Source organism: Chlorocebus sabaeus, chromosome 2, assembly GCF_047675955.1.
Source record: "Chlorocebus sabaeus isolate Y175 chromosome 2, mChlSab1.0.hap1, whole genome shotgun sequence".
Lineage (NCBI taxonomy): Eukaryota > Metazoa > Chordata > Mammalia > Primates > Cercopithecidae > Chlorocebus > Chlorocebus sabaeus.
Window position 1 is genome coordinate 68,925,355 of NC_132905.1, and position 15,726 is coordinate 68,941,080.

The 15,726-nt window shown below is 46.2% G+C and overlaps 1 protein-coding gene and 1 long non-coding RNA gene across 8 annotated transcripts in view; one reads left to right on the forward strand and one right to left on the reverse strand.

Annotated features, from left to right (window-relative positions):
• LOC119621438 (uncharacterized) overlaps positions 1-4,918 on the forward strand; it is a 28,962-nt gene extending 24,044 nt beyond the window's left edge. For 3 of the 5 annotated variants that reach the window (XR_012090530.1, XR_012090527.1, XR_012090531.1), the window contains one exon: positions 553-4,918. This is a non-coding gene — a long non-coding RNA (uncharacterized lncRNA). The remainder of the gene's footprint in view (positions 1-552) is intronic. The other 2 variants (XR_012090529.1, XR_012090528.1) reach the window with 2 other exon arrangements.
• IL10RB (interleukin 10 receptor subunit beta) overlaps positions 1-15,726 on the reverse strand; it is a 50,321-nt gene that overhangs the window by 9,919 nt on the left and 24,676 nt on the right. For 2 of the 3 annotated variants that reach the window (XM_007964638.3, XM_037990606.2), the window contains one exon: positions 6,897-7,930. The exons of the other annotated variant lie outside the window; for it this stretch is intronic. In XM_007964638.3, coding sequence (XP_007962829.3) covers positions 7,757-7,930 — 174 coding nt within the window. In that variant the 3' untranslated portion in view covers positions 6,897-7,756. Of the gene's footprint in view, positions 1-6,896; positions 7,931-15,726 lie in introns of those variants that run through there. 3 annotated transcript variants of the gene reach the window in all.

The following is a 15,726-nucleotide window of genomic DNA, read 5'->3' on the forward strand; positions in this document are numbered from 1 at the left end:
GCAGCCAGAAAGAATGAGGAGGAAAGGTGGAAGGGGGTGAGGATGGCTTACACTGTCCTCTCCTCAGGGAGTCTTTCAAACCAACTGGACATATGTTTTCTGCTAGAATGTCTGATTGGTGGTCCACAGATGCTCTGCTGAAACCCCTTCTGGTCCCAGAATACTTGGATATTTTCCCACAGGTGGAGTTCTTCCCTTAGTCACTTCCTGGTGAAGTCACTTCCGTTGTTTGGGGAAATACCCGAGGTTCATTGTCTTATGCTAAAGAAATTGAAGACCCAGACACAGGAAATCAAAGACATGAACACACAAACACTGGGTTTAAGAGTGGAAGTTTAATAGGTGAAAGAAAGAAGAGAGAGCTTCCTTGTACAGAGGGAGGGGGTCCGAGTGGGTTTCCGGGTTTGGAGCGAGATACGGTTGGTTTTGTAGACGAGCTTGAAGAGGCAGTGTTTGATTTATATAGGCCATAGTGGATTGGTTAGGCCAGCTCTTCCATTTACATAGCCCACAAAGAGGCTGGCCATCCTACCCTAATCTTTTATTCTGCAGATGGGGTCTCTACCTGGCCAGCGCCATGACACCTGCACACAAGATGACAAAGAGAAGGGAGGAGGAACCTCCATATTGGATGTACCTGGCTTCCAGGTATCCCTTTTCTATTGGCACAGCTGCTGCATTCACCTGTGCAAGCTTCCAGCTTGCTTATCTATGCTTGCAGCTTGATTTTTCAGGCTGATTTTTGTTAGAAATGTTTTGGGGGCTGCTTTTTTATTAAAAGAAAATTCCACCAAGAACTCTTTTACCCTTACTAACTGCCTAAATAATTTCTTTTTTAACTCCTCTATCACTGGCTGCAAAATTTGCAGCTTTGGCAGATTAAATGTGTTACCTACATCCTCCCAACAGTGGGGCTCCAGCCCAGAGACTCGAAATCCACCCTGAGTACCAGCAGGATATAGGTCACACATCTGAGATGAGCTCTTAGCACAGCCCCCATGGTTGCCTCAGGCTTTTGTTATGTAGTTTCAGAGGTTCCTGTGGAAGGTTCAAACCACAAGGACTAAATGAAAGATTATATGTTTTTATCACAAAGTCTGGCACATAGTAAGCACCTCATACATGATACCTTTGTCCATATTATGACTTACCTAAAAAGAAAAAAAAATCAAGTAAATTTAAGAAGACAACTGTTGTCTTCATTCCCTCGACCTCGCATAGTTCTGTGACATGGAAAGAGAAACTCTCCTGGTGAGAAAAGTCCTCTGAGTGCCTGTTTCAGGAATGCAAATAAAAAGGAACCAAGCAGGCGCTGATTCCCCAGTGTCCTCACCAGCATCCCTGTGGTGCTGTGTGAACGCCATCAGCCCTGCTGTTCTCTGCATCTCTCCAAGTAGACCCTGCAAAGGCTGGTGAGGGACACAGGCTCAGCCCATCTCATGTATCAGCTGGTCTGGACCCTGCACATCCTAACATGGTGCTCAGCAGTTTCTGGCTGTTTGGGAACCACTGCTCAGCATGGGCAGTGTCCCCTCCTATAGATGGCACCCCATAACACCCTCCCTTTCAGACTGGAGTGGAAATGTTCCCTATCAGACAGAAAGATCCCGAAACAAGACCGCTTCTGAGGTTAAGTAGCAAAATGAAAGTGAGATTCCCAAACAGATTTCTTTTTCTGAGACAAAGACCCATTATCAGCTCATTTTGAGAAGATGCTGTGTGTTTTGAACACCTATGGGGACTGAATACATGTTCAAATGATGACTATTTGTAAGCTTTTATATATTCATTACAATTTTCCCCAACTTTTATTTTGAAAACTTTAAACCTTTAGAAAAATTTAATGCCCAGACAACCTTCATCTAGAATCACTATTAATGCTTCACCACGTTTGCTTTCTCTCTCTGTCTCTCTCTCTCCACACACACAAGTGCACTTTAACAGCTCTGACATTTAGATGTGTCTTACAGTTGATAATGAGGCATAGCTAAGTGACACTTTCCTTTTTTCCCCAGTGGTTCAAATATTAACAGTGAATCTTACAATTGATGGCATCTTAGATTCAATAGACAACAGAACTGGAAACTGCTCAGTATAATGTCTGGCTTATTGTCAATGCTACACAAATGCCAGCTATCATTACTATATTAATATAATGGTGAATTTGTCTAATTCTTCTTATAATTTTGTCCATTTTGATCTATTTCAGAGCTGTGTTGTTAAGTGCCTATACATTTACAACTGCTTCACCTTCCTGGTGAACTGAAACTTTTTTCTTTTTTTTTTTTTTGAGACGGAGTCTTACTCTGTCACTCAGGCTGGAGTGCAATGGTGCGATCTTGGCTCACGGCAACCTCTGTCTTCCGGGTTCAAGCGATTCTTCTGCCTCAACCTGCTGAGTAGCTAGGATTACAGGCATGCACTACCACGCCCAGCTAATTTTTGTATTGTAGTAGAGACAGGGTTTCACCATATTGGTCAGGCTGGTCTCGAACTCCTGACCTCGTGATTCGCTCTCCGTGGCCTCCCAAAGTGCTGGGATTACAGGTGTGAGCCACCGTGTCCTGCTGAAACTTTTTATGATCATATAGCAGTCCTTCTTTAGTATTGCTTTGTGCCTTAAAGTTTATTTTGTATGATATTAATATAGTGAAATTAGCTTTCTTGGTTAGAATTTGCCTGGTATATCTTTTGCCCTCTTTTTACTTCAAATTTTTCTGTATCCTTATTTATTTATTTATTTTTTTGGTGGGTGTTTATAAAAACCTAAAGCTTTATTCTTTTAAAAAAATATAGTCTGATAACTTTTATTTTGCTGGATCACTTAGTCCATTTGATTTTGGACTCATTTCTATTATGTTGCTTTATGTTTTGTATTTGTTCCTTTTTTTTTGTTAAGGTTCGTTTCTCTCCTTCCTTGTCCAAGTAACCCTTTTACTGCGTAATTTTTTTTTTTTCTTTTGAGACAGAGTCTTGCTCTGTCGCCCAGGCTAGAATGCAGAGGCGTGATCTTAACTCACCGCAACCACTGACTCCCGGGGTCAAGCGATTCTCGCTCTGTGTGCCTCAGCTTCACAAGTAGCTGAGACGACAGGAGTGTGCCACCACATCCAGCTAATTTTTTGTATTCGTAGTAAAAATGGGGTTTCACCGTGTTAGCAGGATGGTCTTGATCTCCTGACCTCGTGATTCGTCCACCTTGGCCTCTCAAAGTGCGGGGATTACAGGTATGAGTCACTGCGCCTGGCTTTTTTTTTTTTTTTTTTTGAGATGGAGTCTTGCTCTGGTGCCCAGGCTGGAGTGCAGTAGCGTCATCTCGGCTCACTGCAGCCTCCATCTCCTGGTTCAAGCGATTCTCCTGCCTCAGCCTCCAGAGTAGCTGGGATTATAGGTGCCTGCCACCACGCCTGGCTAATTTTTGTGTTTTTAGTAAATACGGGTTTTCGCCATGTTGGCCAGGCTAGTCTCAAACTCCTGACCTCAAGTGATCTGCCTGCCTCGGTCTCCCAAAGTGCTGGGATTACAGGCGTGAGTCACCATGCCCGGCGCTGACTGGGTAATTTTATTTCACGTTTTCCTCTAGCACAGGGGTTTTCAGTGTCTACACTATTAACATTTTGGACTGGATGATTCTTTGCTGTGTGGGCCGCCCTGTGCATCGTTGGATGCTTAGCAGCTTCCCTGACCTCTATTTACTAGATGCCAGCAACACATCTCCAGCCGTGGCAGCCAGATTTGTTTTCAGACACTGCTGAATGTCCACTGGGGGACAAAACTCACCCCCCTTCCCACTGAGAAAAACTTCTTTGTTAACGAGGTTACTCTAGAAATTTTAACATACTTAAACTCATCTATGTCTCAGATTAATCAGTGTGTTTATCCTTCTTCCAAACACAACAACTTTAAAGTACTTTAATTTTCCCTCACCTGTGTTTTAGCTGTTTTAAAAACTCATTGTTTAAATTAAAAAAAATTTATCATTGACAAATAAAACTTGTATTTATTTATCATGTACAACATGATGCTTTGAAATATGTATACATGTGGAATGGGTAAATTCAGCTAATTAAAATATGCATTACCTCATATACTTAACATCTTTTGTGTTAAAAAACACTTAAAATCTACTCTCTTAGTGATTTGCCAGAGAAATGTGGCAGTACCTGGAGTGGGGCAAGCAAGTCAAGAGTGGGTTATTCCAGGGGGGTGATATTTCACTATGATTGTATATGACTGGGTGGGTTCTGTATACAGGAAGCTGAGAAGTCCAGCTTCCGGTTACAATTCTGCATGTCATTTTACAGGCCTGGCTATGGGCAACTGCAAGGCCTGGTAGGTCTAACGGGGAGACTCCCTACCCACACCTGACTTGGCACAGCCAGGACACTGCAGTCCCTGGAGGGAGCTGAGGTCAAGGTTTCAGGCCCCTGACCTGCCAAGTTCTTACACACACCTGCATTCCCAGCCGTGGCTCCTTCATTCCCAGGTCTCTCTATCCAAGATCTTCTTCAGGTGCCTCTGCCATGGCTTCTTTATGCGAGGGAGAGAGTAAGGAGTGGAGAACCTTGAAAAGACATTGTTATCCCTTCTGACTCAGGGGTACTTTTCCCAAAGGTATTGTGTCAGCAAAAACCTCCAAAACAACAACTAAAAAAACCAATAATTTAAACTCGAGACCTATTATACAACATGTGGTGTGTCACTAACTATAATCTGACATGATACCCTTCAGGAAAAAAAGAGAAAAAAACTATTGTTTTATAGAGTCAATGTTTGTTTAGATTAACCAGAATATTTACCAGTTTCTTTCCTGTATTTCTTCATAATATCGCAGCATCCATCTGGGATCAATTTCCTTCTGTCTGAAATAATCCTTTAGGTCTTTATCTAATAAACATGTTTTGATGTCGAATTCTCACAGTTTTGTTTCAGTCTTTATTTTATCCCTTTTCCTGACAGATTTTTTTTTTTTTTTGCAAAATATACACTTCTAAGTTGACAAAGTTTGTGATGCACATGAAAGGAATCCTACCACTGTTTGCCTTCTGTTAGGGCTGATAAATCATCTGGAAGTTTGGTTGTTTTTCACCCTTGAAGGTAACCTGCCTTTTCTGGTTTTGGTGTTCTGCATTTTCACACTGATATGATTTCTTCTTATTTGCCCAGCTTGGGAATTGTTGAGATTCCTAAATTGGTAGACTGGTGTCTTTTATCAGCCATTGTCTTTTCAAATACTCGCATGCTGCTTTTGCTATATTCTCTCTCACCTCCTTCTGGGACTCTGGTTAGTAACCAACATGTAGTAGGTTATCTCACTCTACCCTTCATACGTCTTGTATCCTAACCACTCATATTTTCCATTCTTTTGTTTCTCTGTACTGTGCCCTAGATAATAACTTCTTTCGCTTTAAAAAAGTGTAACAAGGTCTTAAAATTCAACTTCAAAACTACATTTTATTTATTATTTACTTTTTTGAGATGGAGTCTCCCTCTGTCACCCAGGCTGGAGTGCAGTGGTGTGATCTTGGCTCATTGCAGTCTCCACCTCCCGGGTTCAAGTGATTCTCCTGCCTCAGCCTCCCAAGTAGCTGGAATTACAGGTGTGCACCACCATGCCTGGCTAATTTTTGTACTTTTAGTAGAGACGGGGTTTCACCATGTTGGCCAGGCTGGTCTTGAACTCCTGACGTCAGGTGATCCACCTGCCTCAGCCTCTGAAAGTGCTAGGATTACAGGTGTGAGCCACTACACCTGGCCAAATTTTATTTCTATATACATGCAGCAAACATTGAAAAAAGTTTCAAAAAAGCAATCACAGATCTACCCTCCCTATGATGGTTATTTTATGTGTCAACCTAGCTAGATTGATTGGGTAAAACATTAGTTTTGATGTTGGTGTGAAGGTATTTTTAAAGATGAGATTAACATTTAAATCCATGGATTTGTGAGTAAAGCAGATTACCCTCCATAATGTGGGTGAGTTCCACTTCTATCACTTGAAGGAAGGCCTTAAGAGAACAGAAGCCTGAGGTCCCTTGAGGAAGAGTTAATTCTGCCTCCAGACTGCTTTTGCTCAAGCTGAAACATCCACTCTTCCCTGGGTTTCTAGCCTGTTGGTCTGCCCTGCAGTTTTTGAACTTGCCAGCCTCCACAGTTCCTTAAAATAAATCTCTATGTTCATTCTATTGGTTCCGTTTCTCTGGAGAACCCTAATACCTTTCCTTTTCTTTTCTTTTTTTCTTTTTGAGACAGGGTCTCATTCCATCACCCAGGCAGGGCCAGAGGGCAATGGGGTGAACACATCTCACTGTAGTCTTGACCTCCTGGGCTCAAGCTATCCTCCCACCTCAGCCTCCTGAGGAGCTGGGACTATAGACAAATGCCACCGTACCTAATTTTAAAACTTCTTATAGAGAAGAGGTCTCACCATGTTGCCTGGAATGGTCTCAACTCCTGGGCCCAACTGATCCTCCCACTTTAGCCTCCCAAAGTGCTGGAATTACAGAAGTGAGCCATTGTACCTGGAGATTCCCTTTTTTGCTCAGTTCAAAGTCAAAATTAGTCTCAGCTGTGTCTAACCTGCTGTTAAGCCTGTCCCCTGGCTTTTCAAACTTCCACAACTATACTTTTTATTTCTAGGTTTTTTTTGTTTTTGTTTTTTTTTTTAAATAACAGATCTGGCCCTCGACTGCAAATCTAGTTTTTGAAGCTTCAGACTGAGAGATCCCAGATGACTCAGACCTTGTACCTAGCACAGTGCCTGGTCAACAGCAGGCAGGGTCTACGAAGTACTTGTGGAATGAGTGGACATCAAGATGGCAAACTAGAGCCTTTTTCACACTGTGTGTATCTAACAATTACACACAGGTAGTATCATGTATCATGAACACATACAGTGCCACACAGAGTAACACTTTAATGGAGCACCAGCAGCATATAAAACATATATAGGTAGAAAAATAAATTCAGTCAAAGTACCCCAAAGAATCCAAAAGTCTGTGTTCTAGAAAGCATTGAGCTGACCACCCTTGAATTGAGGTTGATTTTCAGATCAATCTATCCATAATCTGGTAGAATGTTACAACATCTCCATTCTTATTCCTCATTTAAAAATTTTTAAATATTTCTGTTTCTCACAATTTTTTTCTTTTTTTTTTTTGAGACGGAGCCTCACTTTTTCACCCAGGCTGGAGTGCATTGCCGCTATCTTGGCTCACTGTGACCTCCTCCTCCTCGCGGATTCATGCAATTCTCCTGCCTCAGGCACTTGAGTAGCTGGGATTATAGGCATGCGCCATCACGCCCAGCTAATTTTTGCATTTTTAGTAGAGACAGGCTTTCACCATGTTGGCCAGACTGGTCTTGAACTCCTGCCCTCAGGTGATTCGCCTGCCTCAACCTCCCAAGGTGCTGGTATTACAGGCGTGAGCCACTGCGCTCAGCCCTGTTTCTCACAATTAAAACGATCCTATTTTAGTGATATAAGGGGCTGAAAATTACACTCTCAGTGGCCAACTTTTAAAAACATCGCGAGAGCCTTTATAAGGCAGTGAGTCCCCAAATGGAGTATTTTTGCCAAGCGAACCTTTAAAATGTAGCTCTTTGGTTGCTTAGATAAGTCCAGGGTCTGGGAGTTCCAGATGTGGGGCTGGCTTAGGAGGTCTTGGCCCTCGTTTTCCGCCCTGATCCCTCACTGAGGCAGATGTGAGATGGAGCACGTCACTGTGCCCAGCCGAGTGTGTTTCCTTCTCAGAGCCTAGCTCTGGGGTCCCTGCCCAGGCGGGGTCCCGAGGCTGCAATTGTCATCAGGATTCTGCTTGCTGCTCTCAGAGTCTTCTGCAATGACACTTAGCTTGTCGAAAACATCATTCTCATCCGAGAATGGAAAGGAGAAAAACAGAAGTGTGTTATGATGAGGATGGCCCAAAAACTGTGGAGGGAAAGAGGACAATTAATGATCAATTTTCTCCATTTCTTTTTGTAGGTTTACAAATATTTTTTCACAGAACTCCTGGCTGGAAAATTTATTTTATTTATTTATTTTTTAAATGTTTATTTCATTTTTTTTTTGAGATGGAGTCTTGCTCTGTCACCCAGGCTGGAGTGCAGTGGCACGATCTCAGCTCACTGCAACCTCAGCCTCCCAGGTTCAAGCAATTCTCCTGCCTCAGCCTTCCAAGTAGCTGAGATTACAGGCATGTGCTACCACACCTGGCTGAGTTTTGTATTTTTAGTATAGATGGGATTTCACCATGTTGGCCAGGCTGGTCTTGAACTCCTGACCTCAGGCAATGCACCTGCCTCGGCCTCCCGAAGTGCTGGGATTACAGGTGTGAGCCACTGTACCCAGCCTGTTTTATTTTATTTTTTGAGACAGGGACGTGCTGGGTCACCCAGGCTGGAGTGCAGTGGTGCGATCACGGCTCACTGCAGCCTTGACCTTCTTGGCTCAAGCGATTTTCCCACCTAAGACTTCTGAGTAGCTGGGATTACAGGCATGTGCCACCATGCCCAGCTAATTCTTTTTTTTTTTTTTTTGTAGAGATTAGAGATGAGGCCTCACCAAGTTGCCCAGGCTGGTCTCCAACTGCTGGGCTCAAGTGATCCTTCCATCTCAGCGTCCCAAAGTGCTGGGATTATAGGTATGAGCCACCATGTCTGGCCAAAAATGCTATTTTATTTTAATTAATTAATTATTTTTTTTTTAATATGAGACAGATTCTCATTCTGTCGCCCAGGCTGGAGTGCAGTGGCGTGATCTTGACTCACTGCAACCTCCGCCTCTCAGGTTCAAGCGATTCTTGTGCCTCATCCTCCCGGGTAGCTGGGACTACAGGTGTGCACTACCATGCCTGGCCATTTTTTGCATTTTCAGTAGAGACAGGGTTTCATCATGTTGACCAGGCTGGTCTCAAACTCCTGACCTCAGGTGATCCGCCCACCTCGGCCTCCCAAAGTGCTGGGATTACAGGTGTGAGCCACTGTACCCCCCTAAAAAGGCTATTTTAAAAAGTGATGGGCAAGGCGCAGTGGCTCACATTTGTAATCCCAGCACTTTGGGAGGCCGAGGTGGGCGGATCACCTGAGGTCAGGAGTTTGAGACCAGCCTGGCCAACCAACATGGTGAAACCCCATCTCTACTGAAAATACAAAAAAAAAAAAAAAATTAGCTGGGCGTGGTGGTAAGCGCCTGTAATCCTAGCTACTCAGGAGGCTGAGGCAGGAGAATCCCTTGAATCTGGGAAGTGGAGGTTGCAGTGAGCCAAGATTGTGCCACTGTACTCCAGCCTGGGCGACAGAGCAAGATTCCTTCTAAAAAAAAAAAAAAAAGAAAGTGACAACAGTATGATGGTTCCTCAAAAAATAAAAATAGAATTACCATCTGATCTAGTAACTCCACTCTTAGGTATTTACTCTAAAGAACTGAAAACAGGGTGTTGAAGAGACATTTGTACATCCTGTTCACAGAGGCATTTTCATAATAGCTGAAAAGCTGGAAGCAGCCCAAGTGTCCACCCACCAATGGATGGAGGAGTGAAGTATGGTCTATACACACAATGGAATGTCATTCAGCCTTATACAGAATAGTTCTGACACCTGCTAAACAGGGATGAACTTTAAAGACATAATGCCAAGTGAAGGGCCCGGTGTGGTGGCACAGGCCTGTAATCCCAGCTATTCGGGAGGCTGAGGCAGGAGAATTGTGTGAACCCTGGAGGCGGAGGTTGCAGTGAGCTGAGATTGCGCCACTGCACTCCAGGCTGGGTGACAGAAAGAGACTTCATCTCGGAAAAAAAAAAAAAAAAAGAAAGACATGCCAAGTGAAATCAGCCAGACATGAAAAGACAAATACTGTATAATTCAGCTTATATGAGGGACCTAGACTAGTCAATTTCATTAAGGCACACAGAGTGGTGGTGGCTGCCGGGGCCTTGGGTGGGGAGAAGAGGGAGTTACTGTTTAATGGGCAGAGAGCTTTGGTTTTGAAAGATGAAAAAAGTTCTGGAGACGGATGGTGGTGATGGCTACACAGACAGATGAATGTGCTTAATGCCACTGAATTGTACTCTTAAAGAGGATTAAGGTGATACATTTTATGTTATGTCTATTCTGCCACGATTAAAAACATACATGACAATAAATATGCAACACATTTGCTAAGTGATCACATGTCACCTTCTAATAGTTCCTCTTTTCAACCAGGAGGGAACATTTTTATTCTGATCATGATGTGGTGAGGCTGTCACACCTCTAGGAAGCAGGCACGTCACAGGCCCTGGATAAATGTGTCTTGGAATAACAAACAGAATCTCCCATGTGTCCTCTGGCTGAGTTAGGGGCCCTCTGGTGCTCCCCAGCATCCCACAGGCCCCTGGATTTCAGCACTACCGACCACCTGAACTGTGGCTAGTTTGAGTAGATATGTTGCTGTAAGTGGAAATTATATACCAGATTTCAAAGACTGTATGAAAAATAGAATGTAAAATATCTCAATCATTTTTTAAAACATTGACGACTTATTGAAATGATGCTATTTTAGATATACTGGCTTATATAAAATATTAATGTTAATTTCACTTGTTTCGACTTTTTTTTTTTTGAAATGGAGTCTCACTCTGTCACCCAGGCTGGAGTGCAGTGGTGTGATCTCAGCTCACTGCAACCTCCAACTCCTGGGTTCAAGTGATTCTCCTGCCTCAGCCTCCCCGGTACTGGGATTATAGGTGCCCGTGACCATGCCTGGCTAATTTTTATATTTTAGTAGAGATGGGGGTTTCACCATGTTGGCCAGGCTAGTCTCGAACTCCTGACCTCAAGTGATCCACCACCTCAGCCTCCCAAAGTGCTGGGATTACAGGCATAAGCCACGGCATCTGGCCTCTTTTGATTTATTATTTATTATTATTATTATTTTTCTATAGGTGGGGATACTCACTGCTATACAAACAAGGATTTTTTTTTTTTTTTTTTTTTTTTTTGAGACGGAGTCTCGCTCCATCGTCCAGGCTGCTGTGCAGTGGTGTGATCTCGGCTCACTGCAAGCTCCACCTCCCGGGTTCACGCCATTCTCCTGCCTCAGCCTCCCGAGTAGCTGGGACTACAGGCACTCACCACCTCACCCAGCTAAATTTTTGTATTTTTAGGAGAGACGGGGTTTCCCAGTGTTAGCCAGGATGGTCTCAATCTCCTGACTTCATGATCCGCCTGCCTCGGCCTCCCAGAGTGCTAGGATTACAGGCGTGAGCCACTGCGCCTGGCCCAATCTTTGGACTTTTAAAAAATATGGTTACTAGCAAATCCAAAATACACATGGCTTGCAATATGTTCTATCAGACAGAGCTGCCTTCTCACTTTTAATGGACACCAACTCTTCTCAGTTTGTGTCACCTGTAGCCAGGGCTCCTAAAGGACAGGGACCACAGTCTGATAATCTTTGTCTCTCTGGTGCTTTGAACAATGAAGATGCCCCTATATGTTTCCTGAAATCTCTGCTGGTTTCCCACTCTCCATTCTTCATCTTCCTAGGTTCACCAATGCTCTTAATCTTCATAATTAGATGGAGAACCTTCTCTAAACCTTTGCATCTTGAACCCCTCCCCTCCAGATGGAACCCCTCTCAGTGTCATTTCTACACTCAGCCTTCTGATATGACTTAATGGAACCTGAGGGTGGCTGCACTACCTCCTGGCGTGGACCTGTTGGGATTTTCCCTTGTGGGTTTTGAGCAGCTGATGGAGGGTGGTGGGGTGCTCCTCTGTTGGGCCAAGAAGGAGGCTGGAGGGAAGGGGAACCTCTCTAAACTTCGGATCCAGTGGACTAATGAGAATGGGCTGGAAGCTACTCTGGATTTTCCTGGGATAATGGGGACAGGAGAGATCAAAGGAAGGTGTATTGAATCTCAAGGAAGCAGTATCAGCTGAGTCTCCTGGTTGGACACACACACACACACACACACACACACACACTGGTGGCTGGCTCAATAGATGAGTGTAGGATGAACCTCCCTAGTGCTTTTTTAACTCAGTCTCCATCCCCAGCAAATCTTCCTAAACTCTAAATGATCCTTTGGGTCCTGGTTAATAGATTCGATGCTTTATGAATCAAGCTGGAGAAAGTCGTGATGTGATGTGAGGACCCCGAACTGCTCCGTAGTTGCCCAACCCCTCTCCAGCACCCTCCACTCTCTTCTCTGATTTCTCAGCTCTTACAGGGGCTGGCTCCACGGTCAAGTCTGCAAAGTCTTCTAGCCTTGGAGGTGAGAGCTCATGCCAGCAGGCCCCTTTACAGTTCGTTCCGTCTGTTCTTTCCTATCTGACCAGTTTCTTTGATCGTGAAGCCAGAAGCAAAAATAGCAGGTGAATAATTTTGTTTCCTGTTGGTTCTCAGTTAACACAAAACCTTTGACCCAAGCAAAGGGCCCACCCTCATTCTTTGTTCCTCCTGCTGCAGCTGTGGCTTCTTAACAGCTCACAGAGGATTCTTAGTGCATTCTGGTGCTGCAGTCTCAATGGCACTTTTTTTTTTTTTTTTTTTTTTTTTTTTGAGCTCGAGTCTCACTCTGTCGCCCAGGCTGGAGTGCAGTGGCGTGATCTCTGCTCACTGCAACCTCGGCCTCCCAGGTTCAAGCGATTCTTGTGCCTCAGCCTTCTGAGTAGCTGGAATTACAGGCGTGGCTAATTTTTGTATTTTTGGTAGAGACAGGGTTTCACCATGTTGGCCAGGCTGGTCTTGAACTTCAGACCTCAAGTGATCTGCCAGCCTCAGACTCCCAAAATGCTGGGATTACAGGTGTGAGCCACCATACCTGGCCTGGCACTCTTTGTAGGGGGTTCTAGTCGCTCTGAAACACTTGCCTATGGTCCTGTGCCCCACTTTCCACTGAGGGTAGATGCAGTGCTGTGTTGCCCAGATCCCTTTTGTGGTAGAGGTGCTTGTTCCCCAAGCCTCCACGAATACTGGAGGCTGAAATGGCTCATAACTGAGTCCCTTTCTAGGCTGTGCCCTTCCCAGAAGGCAGTTGCCTCGGCCAAGGCTCTGTGCCCTTCCCAGAGGCAGCCTGCATCAGCTGACTGGTGGTGCGGGGACAAGGGCCTGATATTAGCTATCACAACAATACATTAATAGGACCAGACATGCAGGAAGTGGCAAGGCATTGGTGAGGCACACACACTGCAGAGGGTGAGAAACTCGCCCTGTAGAGATTCAGGGACCTGCCACATCCGTGAAATTTGAGGGGACCCTTGCAGTGGGGCATGCCAGCACATCCTCTTGAAAGGATCAATTATTGTGTCTCGCCCCTCCCTCCACTAGGAAGGAAGCATTGTGCTGTGGAGGCCTCAGGGTTCTGGAGGCAGCATGTTCCACGCCCAGGAATACTGACTGCTCCAATATGTTTATCACACACACAGGAGGCTGTCGGCACTGAGGGGCCCAGGGCAGGAAAGTGCCCTGCAGAAGGTATGGGCCGTGGAGCCTGCAGCCCTACGCACACCTCAGGACTGGTGCGTTATCCCCAGGGACAGCCTGCGAATCCAACCTGGGGAATGTGTGACTTGGCACATCCTTGAAGTGTCTGGGGTGGGAAAAGATGCTGGGTGGAGTTTATGGCAAATCCCAGGAGGAAAATCACAACATAGATACGAGAGTTCTGGGGTCAGGCGGGGCCATCTGCAGCAGATAATTATACCCTGTTTGAAAAAGCAGCTCTTGGGACGCTATGGGGACCTGACAGAGACAGAGCTTCTGACCAGGGACGTGAGGTGATTGTGCTGCCCAGAAGCGACCATCATGAGGCCTGAGACCCAGCAGGCCCTGAGATGGGGTCAGAGGGTGCATGTCAGCCACATGCAGGTGGCTGGGACTCCTGTGCCCTCGATCCCTGTTGCACAGTGGCTGCGTCTGCTCACGTGATGACTGCAAAGGGGGATGGGTACTTATGCCCAGCTGAAGAAGGAGGAAAGGCCAGCGTGGTTTCATGGCAAGGTTAGCATGGTACGTGGGCACACACTGAAAGTGGCCCGCTACTGCACTTCAGCCCCAACCAGGGAGACAGCCTCCCCATGGCGGAGCTTTGGGCCGTGGGTCTGGTCATCCCCTTTACGTGGAAAGAAAAGCAGCCCAAGATCAGGCCAGCTGTGGGATCCCAGGCAGGGGTTAGTGATGAGGCTGGTGGTCAGGGGCTCTGGGGAAGGAAGACTGGAAAGTTAGGGACAAGGACGTCTGGGAAGAAGGATGGACCTGAGGGAGTAGCTGGAGCGTGGGGATTTCTGCGTCCCATATTAACTCCCACTGAAAGCATGTGTCCTAGACAGCGGACGGCCAGGGAGACATGATGACACAGCCAGTGGATGTCAGCCAGCCTCTGCCACTGGTCACCTGTCCGTGGCACAGGGCTCATGAACACAGCAGCCGAGGCGGAAGGGATGGAGGCTGCGCGTGGGCCTGAGAGAAGGGGCTCCCACTCCCGTGGCTGGGTAGCCACCACTGCTGCAGAATGTCCAACCTGCCTGCGACAGAGATCAATGCTGAGCCCCGATATGAAGGCATCCCCCGAGGAGACCAACCAGCCACCTGGTAGCAAGCTGATGACACCGACTCTCTCGCACCACTCTGGAAGGGGCCGTGGTGCATCCTGGCTGGAGCTGACCTTTAGTTTAGGAGTGATTTGCTGTTCGTGTCCTGCAGGGCCTGTCAGGACCACTATGGTCTCACAGGTGTTTGCTCTCCTGGTAGAGGATCCTGTTAGGGGTTGAATTCTATTCCCACAAAATTCATATCCCCTGGGCCAGGCGCGGTGGCTCACACCTGTAATCCCAGCACTTTGGGAGGCCAGGGCGGACAGATCACTTGAGATCAGGACTTTGAGACCAGCCTGGCCAATATGGTGAAACCCTGTCTCTACTAAAAACACAAAAATTCACTGGGCGTGGTGGTGGGTGCCTGTAATCCCAGCTACTTGGGAGGCTGAGGCAGGAGAATCACTTGAACCCAGGAGGCAGAGATTGCAGTGAGCCGAAATCATGCCACTCCATTGTGAGACTCTGTCTCCAAAAAAAAAAAAAAAAAAAAAAGAAGTTCGTATGTCCTAATCCCTCTACCTCAGAATGTGACTGTATTTGGAGATAGGGTTGCTGCAGAGGGGATCAGTTAAGTTAGAATGAGGCTACAGTGGAGTAGGGTGAGCCTCCCCCGTGACTGGTGTCTGTATAAAGAGGGGGCAATGTGGACACAGACACTCACATAGGGAGAAGTCCGTGTGACGATCAAGGCAGAGACTGGGTGGTGCCTCCAGAAGCCAAGGAACGCCAAAGATCGCCAGCAACCCTGAGAAGTTAGGGGAGAGGCCTGGGACAGATCCTCCCTCACAGCCTCCGAGGAACCCACCCTAGTGACACCTTGACTTTGGATGTCTGGCCTCGAGAACTGTGAAATAATCAATTCCCGTTGTTTAACTGCACAACGAGTGCTACTTTGCTACAGCAGCCCTGACAAACTAATAGAGAGGCCGTATCACATGGTGCCAGACCAATGGGCCCACTGACAGTGAACGCGGGACCCCCCGGTCGTATCACACCCTGCACCACCCAGCAGCTGCCAGCCTGGAAGAAGAACGGAGTGGCCTGTTGAAAGGGCAGGGGAGGCGCCAGCTTCGAGGTGACACCTGCTGAGAGTGCAGCGTTGTCCTCCAGCACCTGGCACGCACCCAGGACCGACAATCATCACGTG